The following is a 16,837-nucleotide window of genomic DNA, read 5'->3' on the forward strand; positions in this document are numbered from 1 at the left end:
TCAGAAGACTCATCAATACCTGGCTCTTCGATCAGTAACACCAACTCTCCCCCCCCCCCCCAGCGGCTTGAAACCCTCACAGGTACGTAGAGCGCTCTACAAATTAAATGATTGATTGATTGATGGAGGTGCTCCTTTGGAGCGTTGCTCACTCAGGAGGTTGATATTAATCACCCCACTCACTCTCCTGGACTAGAAATAGCCCTGAAAGTAGACTTGCACCTGAACCCACAAGACTCGTGGTCATTTTGGAGCTCTTTTGGTTTCGCCCCCACTTTATTATTTTAATATTAGATGAAAATATGTTCTAATGCTGGTTAGTGGGGTGAGAACAAATTAAAATCTCCACAAAGCTTGCCAACGCTTTGAAAACATGGAAACTTAGAAACAGCAAACATTTTCATCCTCACTTAGGTCTCATACAGATGTCTTTGTAATGTGTCATTTCCGCAGACATTGATTAAAGAGAGTTTAGAGATTTTGATTATTGTTAACCCTGTACCTCCACATGAAATAAAATAGCGTCTACTTAAAAACAATATATTCAAGCTTTAATTTAGACCCAGCAGGACATCTAACTCAACACATAAAAAAAATCAGTGATTCAAAAACGTTGCTCCAATGTGCCATGCAGGCATGATAAATTAAGCTACTGCAAAGGTTCTGGACAAATGGGAATCTAACTTACCTAACAAAACTGGGAGCAGTTTTAATTTGAATGGATTATTATAGGCAATTCTTTTGAGGGAAACCAGTGGAAGCAATGGAAATAAGAAACTAAATATTCTTTGCCTCCTTCTTGATGTTGCAAAAACGAGTACCCTTTTTGCAATTGGCCTGACCCCAATGTCAAGTATTAGTGAATGTGTTAAAAACAGGAACCTAAAATGTAACCTTACAACAAGGAATGTAGGATAACGACTCTTTATATGATATATCAAAATGAGATATATTGTGCAAATAGTCTGGGGGTTCCCAGACTAGTGGACGAAGCTAGCTCTAGTAATCCCAAGGTGCTCTTTTAGGAGGCAATGTGGTCGAGCAGCCCTAGGCTTATCTGAGAGGAGTGTGAGACATCTGCAAATACACATACAGTCAATAAAGGAGACACATGACTCAAGAAGGAGATCCACACCAATGTACAAAAATAACAGGTATCTTTATACATGTTTTGGCACTAGAATCAATATGATCAGGTAAGTATGTTTTGCAAGAAAAATCTTTATGGTTTTGAAAAGTCCACACTGAGTGCAATTTCTGAAATGCTGCAATGTTGTCCTATTGGAGGAAAAACAAGTACTGCATTCAGGTATAGTACAGCAACTTACAGGACCAATCTCCTGAACTTAAAGTGAGAATTGGGAAAGGGCAAGGACCACACCAGCAGGTCACACCGGGTGGGACTGAGGAGGCCGAGTGCAGCGGTGTAGTATGGCGTCGGGTGCCCAAGGTTAGTCAATAGGGATCGATCTGGCTGAAGAGATGCTGCAGGTGAGGGCTGGGGATCCATTCGGGAGGAACCAACAAAGGGGTTCCACTCTTGAGATGTGTGAGGATGGGGAGACACCTCAGGTCCTCTTCTCACGCCGACCAAGGGCAACAGGTGCAGAGGAGAGTTGAGGCATTGGGCTTTCTCCACCAGATTCCTCGCTGTTGATGGTGCCTGCATGTAGAGGCTGCAGGTGGTGGCGGTGAGTCTATATTGGGCAAGTCCAAGGTGGGCTTTGTCTCTGGAGGGATGGGAAACCACGCTGGCACCACTGGTCCAGTTCAACTCAGGTTTAAGGCAGTCTGGAGTCCTTGCAGTTTGTCTTGGTGTGCCTGCAAGATGCAGGGAAGTTGCACAGCTGCTCCACACGAGTTCCTGGGTCTTTGTTAAAGGCAGGTAGGCCTCCCAGCCTTTTGGAGGCACAGCAGCTTGCAGGGTGAGTCAACTTTGGTGAAAATTGGCGGGAACAGCAGACAGGGCCAAGTCAGATGGTTCTTCCTCAGGCCTTGCTTTTGCAGCCCTTGGGTATCCTTCTTTTTCGTAGGTCAGCAGGAATCTGATTTCCTGGTGCCAGGGGCTCCCCTAAATACTGCATTTAGGGGCACCTGGCGGAGTGAAGGGTAACAGCAAATGGGCTACTTAGCCTTGGGGTCACTAACCCCCTATATGACCACTTCCTGCGGGAAGTGGTCATACCCTGTCCCAGAGTTCCTATATCTGCCAACACCAAGATGGCAGATTTCTAAAGGTTGTGCCCACATCAGGCAGTCCACCTTAGGGATGGGATTGATCTGAAGTGTGGACACACCTCCCTGCATACTAAATTTCCCTCATTTTCAGGTGCCAAATAGGCCCAGGCAGGGGTGTGGGGGGGAGGGGTTGGCATCTCTCCTGTGAGTAAAGCCAGATCTGCATACCAAGGGTGGTGGGCATCTTTGAAGCAACCTGCCTTGGAATGCAGGTTTGCAAGTCATCCTGTTGCGTGAGGTGTGTAAGCACCTCTCCCAGAGCAAGTTTGGTTTATGACCGCCCAAGAGCAAAGACTTTCACCCTTGGGGGGGGTCAGACTTGTGTCTGGTGGTGGCAGGCTTGCTAAAACTGGTCAGTCCACACACGGGTAGTTGGCAAGTTTTAAAGGGGGCACCTCTAAGGTGCACTCTGGGTGCATGTATTAATAAATCCATCACTGACATCAGTGAGGGTTTATTAATATGAGATGTTTGATACCAAACATCCCTAGTTTCAGTGAAGCCAACATGTAGCTGGGGAACTTGCAGTGATCATTGTTCATCACATGTGCTTAAAATAGCTTTTTAGCTCACTCACTATGCCTAAGAATTGACAATGACATAGCAGGGACATATCTGCTCATGCAGATTTGTCCTCACATGCCATGTAATGCACCCTACCTCGGGCTGGAAGGCCTGTGGTAGAGGTGACTTAGATATATTGCATGCAGTGTTAGGGGCATGGCACACAGACTCTGTGCCATGTCGTGTTTTCACTTTTAGCTGCACCAAGACACGCAGCCTGCAATGGCAGTCTGCAATGGCAGTCTGCATGTGCTTGTTTAGGAGTCCATGAGGGTGGCACAATACATGCTGCAGCCCTTGAGGACCCTCTTTGGTACCCTTGCTCTAGGTACCAGAGGTACTGTTTACTAGGGAATTACAGTGGGGCCAAAGGTATTGCCAATTGGAGAACAATCGCACAGTTTTAGGGAAAGGGATCTGCCACTGGGGACCTGGTTAGCAGGAGCCCAGTGCACTTTCAGTCAAAACTGCATTGAATACCAGACAAAAAGTAGGGGTGAGCATGTCAAAAAGGGGCACTTTCCTACAAGAGGCACTTAAAGTTAACATGTACATCCACTCTAGTCAAGGTTCAGTTCCCAAAACAGATTTTTACCAACAAACAATAGGAAAACTGAGAGTTACTAAATGCATCTTGACCAACACCAGCATTTTTCTTTCAATCATGTTATTATTGACTTGTGTGTTTCTACAGGATGTAACCATATATCAATAAAAACTAAAGGCTTAAACAGTAATTAAACCAGGAAATATATCTATTTTAGCAGTCAATAATAATCTGTGATAGAACACGTCTGAGAGGTGCTACCTCTGGCAAAATCTTGGCCCTTATCCAGGTTGGGACTGACTTCACATGGCCTTTCCTCAATATCTCGTCATGGCCAAGTTAGAAAAAAGTGGCAATGTTGAGGCACGGCTTAGAAAGCTAAGAAGCTAGCGTAAACACGTTATTGAGGTTAAAAGCTTTAAACGGTAAGGATTACCTCAAAGGTAATTAGGAACTATACATGGCATAATATTGGAACTGCTTGCCTGATGGAAAGCACACAAATGCTATTCTAGGAGTTAGTGCTACAACATGTAAAAAGCAAACTACACACTAGATAAAAGTCAAACCTATTGATGGGGAAAGATAAGTGCCGGTCCCCAGAAATGAGTGCTGATGGCCCCCACCAGCAATTACCGGCTTAAATTAATCACTGTGGTAACTCTGTTTATTATAATGAGTTTTACCACTTTACATTCTCTTTTGGTAACTATATTTAAAGCATTCAAGTCTTGGGAAAAATAAATCTTAATGGCAACAATCTTACTGGAATTGATAGAGGGGTTTTCAGAGGAACAATCAACAAGCATGCATTTAGAGGTAAACAAACTAGCTTTTTAGCTCACCCCTATTTCCTCCCCCCCGTGTCTCCGTGCAAGCACACTGTGCCTCGCACCTCTATCACCCTTTGTCCCTCTGCATGCACCACTCTGCAAGCAGAAAGTGTCTGGGACCTCTCTCGATCACCCACCATAGACTGTTTGTCTTTGCCCTGCAACTGCTGTGTGTTTCCGCTGGTTTTTGATGTGAACTTAGTTTTGTTTCTCTGCGCCTGGGTCCATTCATCTGCTTTTGCCCAGTATCTGCTGTGTTTGTATGGTGCCAAGCTTTTGCCTGTGACTGTCTGCGTGCGCTCTGTACTTGTTCTGTGTGTGTGCCTGAGGCCGTAGACCACTGGTTAATAAGCCCCCAAAGGAGTGGCATGCCCTCCCCAAACCTCCAAAGTTTAATCTCTTTCTGTGTCACTTGGTTTCATATCCTCCATTCGCAGCCTGGGATGGGGCGAGGAATCTCCACCCATCCCTTAAAGATGCTCTGAGTACTGCTATGGGTCACGGGGAACCTGACAGATGCAAAAACAAAAAACAAGTAGGAACAGTAGATGTTGTAGCACTCAGGATAATGTGCTACAAGTGAAACAAGGTCCCAAAGGCGAGACCTATTGGCTATGTCAGTGCTTGTTATACGTAGTTACTTGAAGGTGAAAAACCAACAAAACAGTCACAGAATAGTTTGCTCTACTTAGCCATGCCTTTGAACCCACCCATTGGACTCAGGATCACAGTTCCCATACTTTTTCTTTTTTTTAATGCACTTCGACCTCTCATGCCAGCTTGGTCACAGTCTCTGTTTGATGTATGTCTCCCAGCACCACCAGAATAAAACTTTTCCCCAACTCCTTTTCCTGAGGCAACCATAATGCACTGACGAGTTGTTATGATAACATCCACAAGATCTGCTGTGGTTCCCTTGATGACCAGGGTATTAAAAAAACTCTGTATTACATGCAGCACCTTCTCCGAACCTGCTGCTGCTGAGAACCCTAGGATCCTGGTCTTTGAGGTTGGTGTCTCATTTTCTAGGCTTTTGACTGGTGGTTGTTGCACAATTTTCAAATTGATAATTTCTCTAGGATTGCAACTCACCTTCCTGCAGCTTAGTCTCCATCGCACTGACTCTCGGGTCCAAGTCTCTCTCCTCTTGTTCCATCTTGCATCTTTGATAGCATTTTCACGAAAAGCACCCAATCAATGACGCTTTTGGTTCTCCCTGCCGTCCTCCTCAACAGTGGATGTTACTCCTAGGGATAGCGATTTCGGGGCAAAAAAAGTCCTTTGGGCTCTTCCCGTGCATCCGGTGTCAATTGTGGTATTTTGGTGGCATTAGTCTCCAGGCAATGACCTGTATGGTGCACAATCATCACCTTGGTTGGCACGCGGAGCCAGGGTCCACCTGACATGCTTCTCTGCTCCTCCGATGTGACCTTGATTAACTCCAACTTTCTTGCTCCAGGCATGATGAGAATGCTCAGGGTGCTGGTTCCACCTGGAGAGCTTAACCTTCGGCTGGGTGCCTTCTGGCACTTGCAGATATCTGCCACTTTATGATCAAGCACAGCCCAATGGGCCCTCTGTGGAAGTCACTACCTGATCCCAGGGAAGCACAGAAGGCCCTGGCTTTATCTGACTAGGAGACGGTTCTTCAGGCTTAATGGAGCGACCTCTGACCTGATTTTGGTCAGGAGACCGCTCCCCCACGCCCGCAGCACCACCAAGCTGTCCCCCTTCCCTTGACCCTGCATGCGCTGCCTAACGCGCGTTCGAGGCCCTCCTCCACCCGCAGGCATCCTCCTGCGCCTCATCCCTGGCGACTAGTGGGCTCTGGTAAGTTCACTAGACTTGTGCTTGTGCCGTCTTATGTGATTGTGACTCGCGTCCTGTGCCTTGAATTATTGTGCCTTTTGCTCATCTGTGACTCGTGTTCTGTGCCTTGAATTATTGTGCCTTTCGCTCATCTGTGACTCGTGTTCTGTGCCTTGAATTGTTGTGCCTTTCGCTCATCTGTGACTTGTGTTCTGTGCCTTGAATTATTGTGCTTCTCGTCTATTTTTTACTCATTTTATGTGCCTTTGAATTTTCTGTGCCGCTCTTTTTTTGCAGTTTCCTTCTGTTATTTCTGCCGCTTTTTTGCCCCTTGTGCGCTCCCCCGTCCCCTTGTCGGCTCTCCTTGAGCCGCTTTCCCCGCCGCTGCCTCCCTGCGGCCCCGCCCCCCTCGCGCCCCCATTCGCCACTCCCTCCCACCTCCCAGCTGCTCCTCCCTCCCCCTCCCTTCTTAATGGCGGTCGCGCCCGTCCGTGCCTGGACCGTGCCCAGCGCCACCCTCCCTGGCCCGCGAGACTCCTGCTTCGCCAGACACCACTACACGCCCGACCAACTCAACGCCCTCAATCAAGGCCGCATCACAGCATGCTTCCAGTCCTCACCAAGGAACACCCACAGACCCTTCACATGCCGCAGATACAAATTCACCTGCAACAGAACAACAAAACCTACAAAGACTGGAACAAATCACCTGAACTGCATACTCCTCAACACCCGCTCTGCACGCAAGCACGCCATCGAGCTCTGGGACCTGCTCAACTCCACCGCCCCAGATGTAGCCTTCCTGACCGAGACCTGGTGGAACGACTCCTCGGCACCCGACATAGCAATAGCCATCCCAGACGGCTACAAGATCATCAGAAGGGACCACACCAACGGAATCGGAGGAGGAATAGCCATCGCCCACAAATCCACCCTCAAGGTCTACACCCACACTGACGACACCCTCAAGACCGCCAAACACCTACACTTCCGCATCCACACCAACCCCAACACCTCTCTCAGAGGAACGCTCATCTACAGACCTCCCGGACCATGAGCACCCTTCAGCGAATCAATCGCCGACCTCACCAACACCCACGCCCTCACCTCAACGGATAACATCCTCCTCGGAGACCTACATTTCCACCTGGAGAACAACGACGACACCAACTCCACTACTCTGATCGACAATCTCACAAACCACGGCCTCAGACAACTCGTAAACACACCAACCCACATCGCCGGTCACACGCTTGATCCCATCTTCTCCTCAAGCGCCCATGTCACCTTCAACCACACCACCGTACTCCACTGGACCGACCACCACTGCATCCACTTCACCTACAAGAAACATACCGAGCACCATCGCACCCAACAACCACCCCGCCGATGCTGGAGCAAAGTTACGGAAGACCAGCTTACAAACACCTTCTCCCCAAACCCACCATCTGACCCCACCGACCCAGACGCCGCCGCCCATAACCTCACTGTGTGGATCAACGACTGCGCCAACATCCTCGCGCCACTCAAGAAACCCAACAACAACCAAGTCAGAAGAAAAGCCGCCTGGTTCAACGACGAGCTCCTAAACTCCAAGCGCGACTGTCGAAAACTAAAAAAGGTATGGCTCATCAAACACACGCCTGACAGCCTCACAGCCCACAAGGACGCCACCCGCAGACACCACCAACTCATCAGAAAAGCCAAACGATCCCACTTCAAAGACCACCTGGACAACAACGCACATGACAGCAAAGAGCTCTTCAGCATCTTAAAAGAACTCTCCAACCCCAGCGCCAAGGTCAACGACATCCCTCCATCCCAAGAACTCTGCAAAGCACTGTCCACCTTCTTCCACCGAAAGATCACCAACATCCACGACAGCTTCAACACCACTCCCACGCCAACCCCCACTCCCGAAAGCTCTACCTGTGCAAACCGCCTGACCTCCTGGACCAACGTCAACGACACAGAGACACGCAAGATCATGAACTCCATCCACTCAGGATCCCCATCAGACCCCTGCCCCCACCACGTATACAACAAAGCCGACTCCACCATCGCCCCCCAACTAAGGAAGGTCATCAACATCTCCTTCGAAACAGCGACTTTCCCGGAAAAGTGGAAGCACGCCGAAATCCGCGCCCTCTTCAAGAAGCCCAAAGCAGATCCCAACGACCTCAAGAACTTCTGACCGATCTCCTTACTCCCCTTCCCAGCGAAAGTGATTGAAAAAATAGTCAACACACAACTAACCAGCCACCTCGAAGACAACAACATCCTGGCTCCCTCCCAATCCGGCTTCAGACGAAACCACAGCACTGAGACCGCCCTTCTCGCCGCCACAGACGACATCAGACGTCAAATGGACAACGGCGAAACATCAGCCCTCATCCTCCTGGACCTATCTGCCGCCTTCAACACAGTCTGCCACCACACCCTGAAAACCCGCCTCCACGAAATCGGAATCCAAGGAAAAGCCCTCAACTGGATCATCTCATTCCTCTCCGGCAGAACCCAAAGAGTCTGCATCCCCCCCTTCTGCTCCGAAGCCACCGACATCATCTGCGGCGTCCCCCAAGGATCATCCCTCAGCCCGACGCTGTTCAACATCTACATGGCCCCCCTCACACAAGTAGCCCAACAACACAACCTCAACATTCTCACCAAAGACCCACGCAGTGCCAAAACCAACCTCCACGAGGGAATGGAATCCATTGCCGAATGGATGAAAAACAGCCGTCTGAAACTCAATTTGGACAAGACGGAGGTCCTCATCCTAGGACCCAACCCCTCCGCCTGGGATGACTCCTGGTAGCCTACCGCACTAGGAACCCCACCAACACCAACCAACCACACACGCAACCTGGGCTTCGTCCTCGACTCCTCCCTCACCATGTCTAAACAGGTCAACGCAGTCTCCTCTTCTTGCTACAACACACTCCGCATGCTCCGTTGGATTTTCAAGTGGATCCCGATAGAAACAAGAAGAATGGTTACACAAGCCCTCGTCAGCAGCAGGCTAGACTACGGCAACGCGCTCTACACAGGCATCCAAGCAAAAGACCTACTACGCCTCCAACACATCCAAACACCTCCGCCCGGCTGATCCTCGATGTACCCCGCCGCAGCCACATCTCCCACCACCTGAGAAACCTTCACTGGCTCCCTGTGGACAAGGGGATCTCTTTCAAGCTTCTCACCCACGCTCACAAAGCACTCCACGACACCGGACCAACCTACCTGAACAACAGACTCAGCTTCTACACCCCCACCCATCAGCTCCGCAAACCTAGCCCTCGCCGTCGTCCCCCGCATCCAATGAAAAACGTTCAGCGGCAGATCCTTCTCATACCTCGCCGCCAAAACCTGGAACACGCTCCCTACAAACCTGCGACAGACCCAAGACCTTCTCACCTTCAGAAGACTCATCAATACCTGGCTCTTCGATCAGTAACACCAACTCTCCCCCCCCCCCAGCGGCTTGAAACCCTCACAGGTACGTAGAGCGCTCTACAAATTAAATGATTGATTGATTGATGGAGGTGCTCCTTTGGAGCGTTGCTCACTCAGGAGGTTGATATTAATCACCCCACTCACTCTCCTGGACTAGAAATAGCCCTGAAAGTAGACTTGCACCTGAACCCACAAGACTCGTGGTCATTTTGGAGCTCTTTTGGTTTCGCCCCCACTTTATTATTTTAATATTAGATGAAAATATGTTCTAATGCTGGTTAGTGGGGAGAGAACAAATTAAAATCTCCACAAAGCTTGTCAACGCTTTGAAAACATGGAAACTTAGAAACAGCAAACATTTTCATCCTCACTTAGGTCTCATACAGATGTCTTTGTAATGTGTCATTTCCGCAGACATTGATTAAAGAGAGTTTAGAGATTTTGATTATTGTTAACCCTGTACCTCCACATGAAATAAAATAGCGTCTACTTAAAAACAATATATTCAAGCTTTAATTTAGACCCAGCAGGACATCTAACTCAACACATAAAAAAAATCAGTGATTCAAAAACGTTGCTCCAATGTGCCATGCAGGCATGATAAATTAAGCTACTGCAAAGGTTCTGGACAAATGGGAATCTAACTTACCTAACAAAACTGGGAGCAGTTTTAATTTGAATGGATTATTATAGGCAATTCTTTTGAGGGAAACCAGTGGAAGCAATGGAAATAAGAAACTAAATATTCTTTGCCTCCTTCTTGATGTTGCAAAAACGAGTACCCTTTTTGCAATTGGCCTGACCCCAATGTCAAGTATTAGTGAATGTGTTAAAAACAGGAACCTAAAATGTAACCTTACAACAAGGAATGTAGGATAACGACTCTTTATATGATATATCAAAATGAGATATATTGTGCAAATAGTCTGGGGGTTCCCAGACTAGTGGACGAAGCTAGCTCTAGTAATCCCAAGGTGCTCTTTTAGGAGGCAATGTGGTCGAGCAGCCCTAGGCTTATCTGAGAGGAGTGTGAGACATCTGCAAATACACATACAGTCAATAAAGGAGACACATGACTCAAGAAGGAGATCCACACCAATGTACAAAAATAACAGGTATCTTTATACATGTTTTGGCACTAGAATCAATATGATCAGGTAAGTATGTTTTGCAAGAAAAATCTTTATGGTTTTGAAAAGTCCACACTGAGTGCAATTTCTGAAATGCTGCAATGTTGTCCTATTGGAGGAAAAACAAGTACTGCATTCAGGTATAGTACAGCAACTTACGGGACCAATCTCCTGAACTTAAAGTGAGAATTGGGAAAGGGCAAGGACCACACCAGCAGGTCACACCGGGTGGGACTGAGGAGGCCGAGTGCAGCGGTGTAGTATGGCGTCGGGTGCCCAAGGTTAGTCAATAGGGATCGATCTGGCTGAAGAGATGCTGCAGGTGAGGGCTGGGGATCCATTCGGGAGGAACCAACAAAGGGGTTCCACTCTTGAGATGTGTGAGGATGGGGAGACACCTCAGGTCCTCTTCTCACGCCGACCAAGGGCAACAGGTGCAGAGGAGAGTTGAGGCATTGGGCTTTCTCCACCAGATTCCTCGCTGTTGATGGTGCCTGCATGTAGAGGCTGCAGGTGGTGGCGGTGAGTCTATATTGGGCAAGTCCAAGGTGGGCTTTGTCTCTGGAGGGATGGGAAACCACGCTGGCACCACTGGTCCAGTTCAACTCAGGTTTAAGGCAGTCTGGAGTCCTTGCAGTTTGTCTTGGTGTGCCTGCAAGATGCAGGGAAGTTGCACAGCTGCTCTACACGAGTTCCTGGGTCTTTGTTAAAGGCAGGTAGGCCTCCCAGCCTTTTGGAGGCACAGCAGCTTGCAGGGTGAGTCAACTTTGGTGAAAATTGGCGGGAACAGCAGACAGGGCCAAGTCAGATGGTTCTTCCTCAGGCCTTGCTTTTGCAGCCCTTGGGTATCCTTCTTTTTCGTAGGTCAGCAGGAATCTGATTTCCTGGTGCCAGGGGCTCCCCTAAATACTGCATTTAGGGGCACCTGGCGGAGTGAAGGGTAACAGCAAATGGGCTACTTACCCTTGGGGTCACTAACCCCCTATATGACCACTTCCTGCGGGAAGTGGTCATACCCTGTCCCAGAGTTCCTATATCTGCCAACACCAAGATGGCAGATTTCTAAAGGTTGTGCCCACATCAGGCAGTCCACCTTAGGGATGGGATTGATCTGAAGTGTGGACACACCTCCCTGCATACTAAATTTCCCTCATTTTCAGGTGCCAAATAGGCCCAGGCGGGGGTGTGGGGGGGAGGGGTTGGCATCTCTCCTGTGAGTAAAGCCAGATCTGCATACCAAGGGTGGTGGGCATCTTTGAAGCAACCTGCCTTGGAATGCAGGTTTGCAGGTCATCCTGTTGCGTGGGGTGTGTAAGCACCTCTCCCAGAGCAAGTTTGGTTTATGACCGCCCAAGAGCAAAGACTTTCACCCTTGGGGGGGGTCAGACTTGTGTCTGGTGGTGGCAGGCTTGCTAAAACTGGTCAGTCCACACACGGGTAGTTGGCAAGTTTTAAGGGGGGCACCTCTAAGGTGCACTCTGGGTGCATGTATTAATAAATCCATCACTGACATCAGTGAGGGTTTATTAATATGAGATGTTTGATACCAAACATCCCTAGTTTCAGTGAAGCCAACATGTAGCTGGGGAACTTGCAGTGATCATTGTTCATCACCTGTGCTTAAAATAGCTTTTTAGCTCACTCACTATGCCTAAGAATTGACAAAGACATAGCAGGGACATATCTGCTCATGCAGATTTGTCCTCACATGCCATGTAATGCACCCTACCTCGGGCTGGAAGGCCTGTGGTAGAGGTGACTTAGATATATTGCATGCAGTGTTAGGGGCATGGCACACAGACTCTGTGCCATGTCGTGTTTTCACTTTTAGCTGCACCAAGACACGCAGCCTGCAATGGCAGTCTGCAATGGCAGTCTGCATGTGCTTGTTTAGGAGTCCATGAGGGTGGCACAATACATGCTGCAGCCCTTGAGGACCCTCTTTGGTACCCTTGCTCTAGGTACCAGAGGTACTGTTTACTAGGGAATTACAGTGGGGCCAAAGGTATTGCCAATTGGAGAACAATCGCACAGTTTTAGGGAAAGGGATCTGCCACTGGGGACCTGGTTAGCAGGAGCCCAGTGCACTTTCAGTCAAAACTGCATTGAATACCAGACAAAAAGTAGGGGTGAGCATGTCAAAAAGGGGCACTTTCCTACAAGAGGCACTTAAAGTTAACATGTACATCCACTCTAGTCAAGGTTCAGTTCCCAAAACAGATTTTTACCAACAAACAATAGGAAAACTGAGAGTTACTAAATGCATCTTGACCAACACCAGCATTTTTCTTTCAATCATGTTATTATTGACTTGTGTGTTTCTACAGGATGTAACCATATATCAATAAAAACTAAAGGCTTAAACAGTAATTAAACCAGGAAATATATCTATTTTAGAAGTCAATAATAATCTGTGATAGAACACGTCTGAGAGGTGCTACCTCTGGCAAAATCTTGGCCCTTATCCAGGTTGGGACTGACTTCACATGGCCTTTCCTCAATATCTCGTCATGGCCAAGTTAGAAAAAAGTGGCAATGTTGAGGCACGGCTTAGAAAGCTAAGAAGCTAGCGTAAACACGTTATTGAGGTTAAAAGCTTTAAACAGTAAGGATTACCTCAAAGGTAATTAGGAACTATACATGGCATAATATTGGAACTGCTTGCCTGATGGAAAGCACACAAATGCTATTCTAGGAGTTAGTGCTACAACATGTAAAAAGCAAACTACACACTAGATAAAAGTCAAACCTATTGTCTTTTCAAATCCATCCACAATTGTCTCGATCTGCCAGGCAAAATCATTTTTTGTAGGAAACAAATGAACTTGGGCCACACTGAAAGAACAAACATAAATAATTGGTAAATTGTTATCCTTATCAAAGATTACAAAGACGATGGATAGTATTTTTGAAGAACCACCTAGAGGGATTTTAAACCTACCTCTCTGACATTAGATCATCGTCTTCATCAGAGTCAATGGATATTTCACCTGGTGTAAGAATGATAAGACGCCATTTAAAAATCAGAACTGAGATAGTCAAGTCAATAAATTCAATATGGAACAACTGTAACTAGGTGGATTTTACAGACTTGATGCTTCATCTATATTGAATACTGGTCAACTCATTAATAGCCTCTTTATGTATATTCAACCCAGTTTTTTTCCACGTCCTAGTGGTCTTTGAAACTACTTTTTTCAATAATATTAATTCACTGGTACATCACCAAAACAGGCCAGGCTTCCTCCTCAATCTAGGTTTCTTTCATGACAGTTAAGTGATCACAGATATCTTTAAGGCTATTGTTAAGTACGACCGGAGCATATGTTTTCTTAATTTTCTTCGCATAGGATTATGATTATTTTAGCGACTATCTGTTAAGAAACAATTTTCTTAAAAACATAATTTTTTCCTTAAAAAAATATCTTTATTTGCTTTACCTGGAATATTGACATTCTCTGGACTGCTGGGTCTGAATGTCACCTGCTTCTTCACATTTGCAGATGCTGCATCTTGAAGCCTCCTGCTGGTCCCATGGGTCTGTTTGTCATCCTCTTTTAACTCTTTATATTCCGGTGACTCATGTGCCTTAGTGGCCATCTTTAATGTAACGTTCACGTAAAACACTGGTGCAACTTCGCGCTTTACTTCTTTTTGCTTTTTGATGTCGACCAGCACCTAGTTTGTTGGATAACAAGTCATTAAGGTAATTGGTTTTACATAATACATTATTTTAAGAGATTATTTTTACTATAAAGATGTTATTTTATAAGGTAGGCCTCTTTATCAACCGCAATAGCTATTCTCTATATGACAATATCCCTATGGTGGGTGTTTCCTAATGGTGGTGCTTTTGCCGGCTCTGCCAACACTTGTAAGTGTGATCAGGGTGGTATGTGCTTGCTGATGAGTGCACTGATATGCAGACTGCAATCTGGTGATTGATTGTTTCCCTAAGTCAGCAACTCTGTTGAAGGGTGAATGGGGGTGCGTATTTTGTGCATTACACGACAACCAGGTAAATGCATTCAGAGGTCATGTGTTCTGTACAAGTGAGGAGCAAAATGTAGCCTTTTAGGAGTATACTCATTCTTGGCATGCAGACTGTAGTGTGGAGGATGTGGGTTTTCTCTGGGTTGTGGGCTCAAAGGTGGGAAGAGGTGGTATGATAATGCAATTTTCCCCAAATCAGATGACAACCATGGGTTTAAGGCTCAGTTTCATGCATGTTAGATCAATGTCACCACTTTTAGGGTTGAGCGCAAAGCGCTCTGTCCCTGGTGTAATCTCTCTGTGGGCTTTTAACCACACCCACGTCAAGCCCATCAGTTGGGTTGGTTTGTGGGCTTGCCGTTTAAAATTAGCTTGATTTAACTTGTGAAAGGCCTGCATAAGTCATGCCTTTTCCAGTGTTTAGCCCATATCGAGCGCCCCGACCAACTACTGAAAACATACGAGGCTCCTTGTTTGCGTATGGTTTCTGCATTATATTTTGTCTTTATTTCGTAGGCAGCGTGATCTCGCTGGGCAGTAGTAGAGCACTTTGCTTGACATCGCCTCTTTTACATGGATAGGTGCACTTTTGCCGGTTGCATGGATAATTGCACTTTTGCCCATACGTTTCACTGTGAGCGAACCTTTGTTTCCTTTTGGGTGTTTGCTTTGTGCTAATGGCGGTCGTCGGCTCCCTTATGTGAAACTGTTTTACTTTTCAGTTTTTGTGGCAAGAAAAGTCTGGTTAGGAGTTTACAACACTAATAGCTTTAACTCAAATAAATGCAAAACACATTGCATTGCACATGCTTGTTTAATGTGTGATCATAGTGTTCACATGTGCCAGATGTGATGACTTCTGCTGCATGATACCACAATTGGATAGGTTCCTAAGGTTTAGGACAAGTAGTCCTATTCTGAAGCCTTCAAGTTTCCAGTTTCCTTGTCCCTGTACAGATCATTCCAGGTCCAAGCATGGAGAATTTTTTGGTTACCGTATCTGAGCCTATTAATGTGTGGTTTGGACACTATTTCCTCTCAGAATATCCTGCTCAGGAAATGTAGTGTGCAGTAGTGGCTCGCAGCGCTTTGAAGGGCCGGGGCAGTGCGAGCGAAGGGGGGGGATTAATTAGAAAAAAAAACCTTACCTTTCACGCTGCCGCCACCACTGCACGGCTTCTCTGTTGCTGCTGCAGGCACAGTCTCCCAGCCTGCCCTGAGGCCAATCTGAACAGCAGCATGACAGCAGCATTCGGTTTGGCCGGAGTGCCCAGCCAGGGCGCTCCGAGGTAGAGTGAAAGTTTCTGCCTGCTCTCTCCAACACAGTGCCGGGTTGGAGAGAGCCCAGTGCGCATGTGTGTTTGGCCGGCCAAACATACATGCTTACCGAGGGGGGGTGCTGTGCAGTCCCCCTCCGTCCCCGCCATAGCCCGTGACCCCACCACTTTTATTATAAGATGATAATAAACTATGTTTATTGTCATTTATTATTGTTTCATAGTAAAAGGTTTGCAGCTGCTGATGCTGACGGGGGTAAGGGGGTGACGCTCCTGCACCCAAGCGGAGGAGCTGCGCCTGGTAGTGTGCATGTAGAACAATATGGATGTGCCATGTACCTTAGAAACTCAACAGAAGTTTCACCCAAGTTAGGGACCATAATTTAGCACAGAGATTCGCCCTGCAACAGCACCTGGCTATAACTGGATTGGCGATCTCGGAATCTCTGCCCCCTGCTCCACCAAGGAACACCTCAACCACACTGGGGATGTCAGTCATTGACTGCTCAATCCCCTTGACTGGTTGTTGTCACACCTGACTTTAGTGTAAAGATCCGATCAAAGGAACGGAAACTTGTTTGTGGTTGCCTCAATTCCATCATGAGGCTCTGTAACAATAGCTGAAAGAAAGATGGTGCACCAGTACAAGGACACCCATCCTTGGTGCTTGTCTCCGTAACTGTTATAGAGAAAAAGGACATGGAAAAGCTCTTTGTTTGCTATGCACTGCCTGACAAACATGCAGCAGCACTGACAAGACAGGATTGTACCTGCATGACAACGAGGGCAAGCACACCACACCCCTGCACACTGACAGATGTGTGGATAGTGCATCAAGAAAAACACCTGCAGAAGGAGCCATGTGGACCTAGAGGCCTGAGGTTTATGGATAGGACCTGAGACGATTAACACCTTTAACAAAAGAGGTATGAAGAAAACTTGTGCTGGAGACAGTGAACTTGATTTAAGAAATAAATAAAGACAATGGAC

General features: G+C 47.1%; 1 protein-coding gene across 1 annotated transcript in view; it reads right to left on the bottom strand.

Annotated features, from left to right (window-relative positions):
• Positions 1–16,837, bottom strand: part of DNAH14 (dynein axonemal heavy chain 14) — a 923,784-nt gene that overhangs the window by 768,257 nt on the left and 138,690 nt on the right. Inside the window, exons 13-15 of the mRNA XM_069236199.1 lie at positions 14,018–14,255; positions 13,519–13,567; positions 13,327–13,412 (exon numbers count right to left, since the gene is read on the bottom strand). Of these exons, the coding sequence (XP_069092300.1) occupies positions 13,327–13,412; positions 13,519–13,567; positions 14,018–14,255 (373 nt within the window). The remainder of the gene's footprint in view (positions 1–13,326; positions 13,413–13,518; positions 13,568–14,017; positions 14,256–16,837) is intronic.

This window comes from Pleurodeles waltl, chromosome 5, assembly GCF_031143425.1.
Source record: "Pleurodeles waltl isolate 20211129_DDA chromosome 5, aPleWal1.hap1.20221129, whole genome shotgun sequence".
Lineage (NCBI taxonomy): Eukaryota > Metazoa > Chordata > Amphibia > Caudata > Salamandridae > Pleurodeles > Pleurodeles waltl.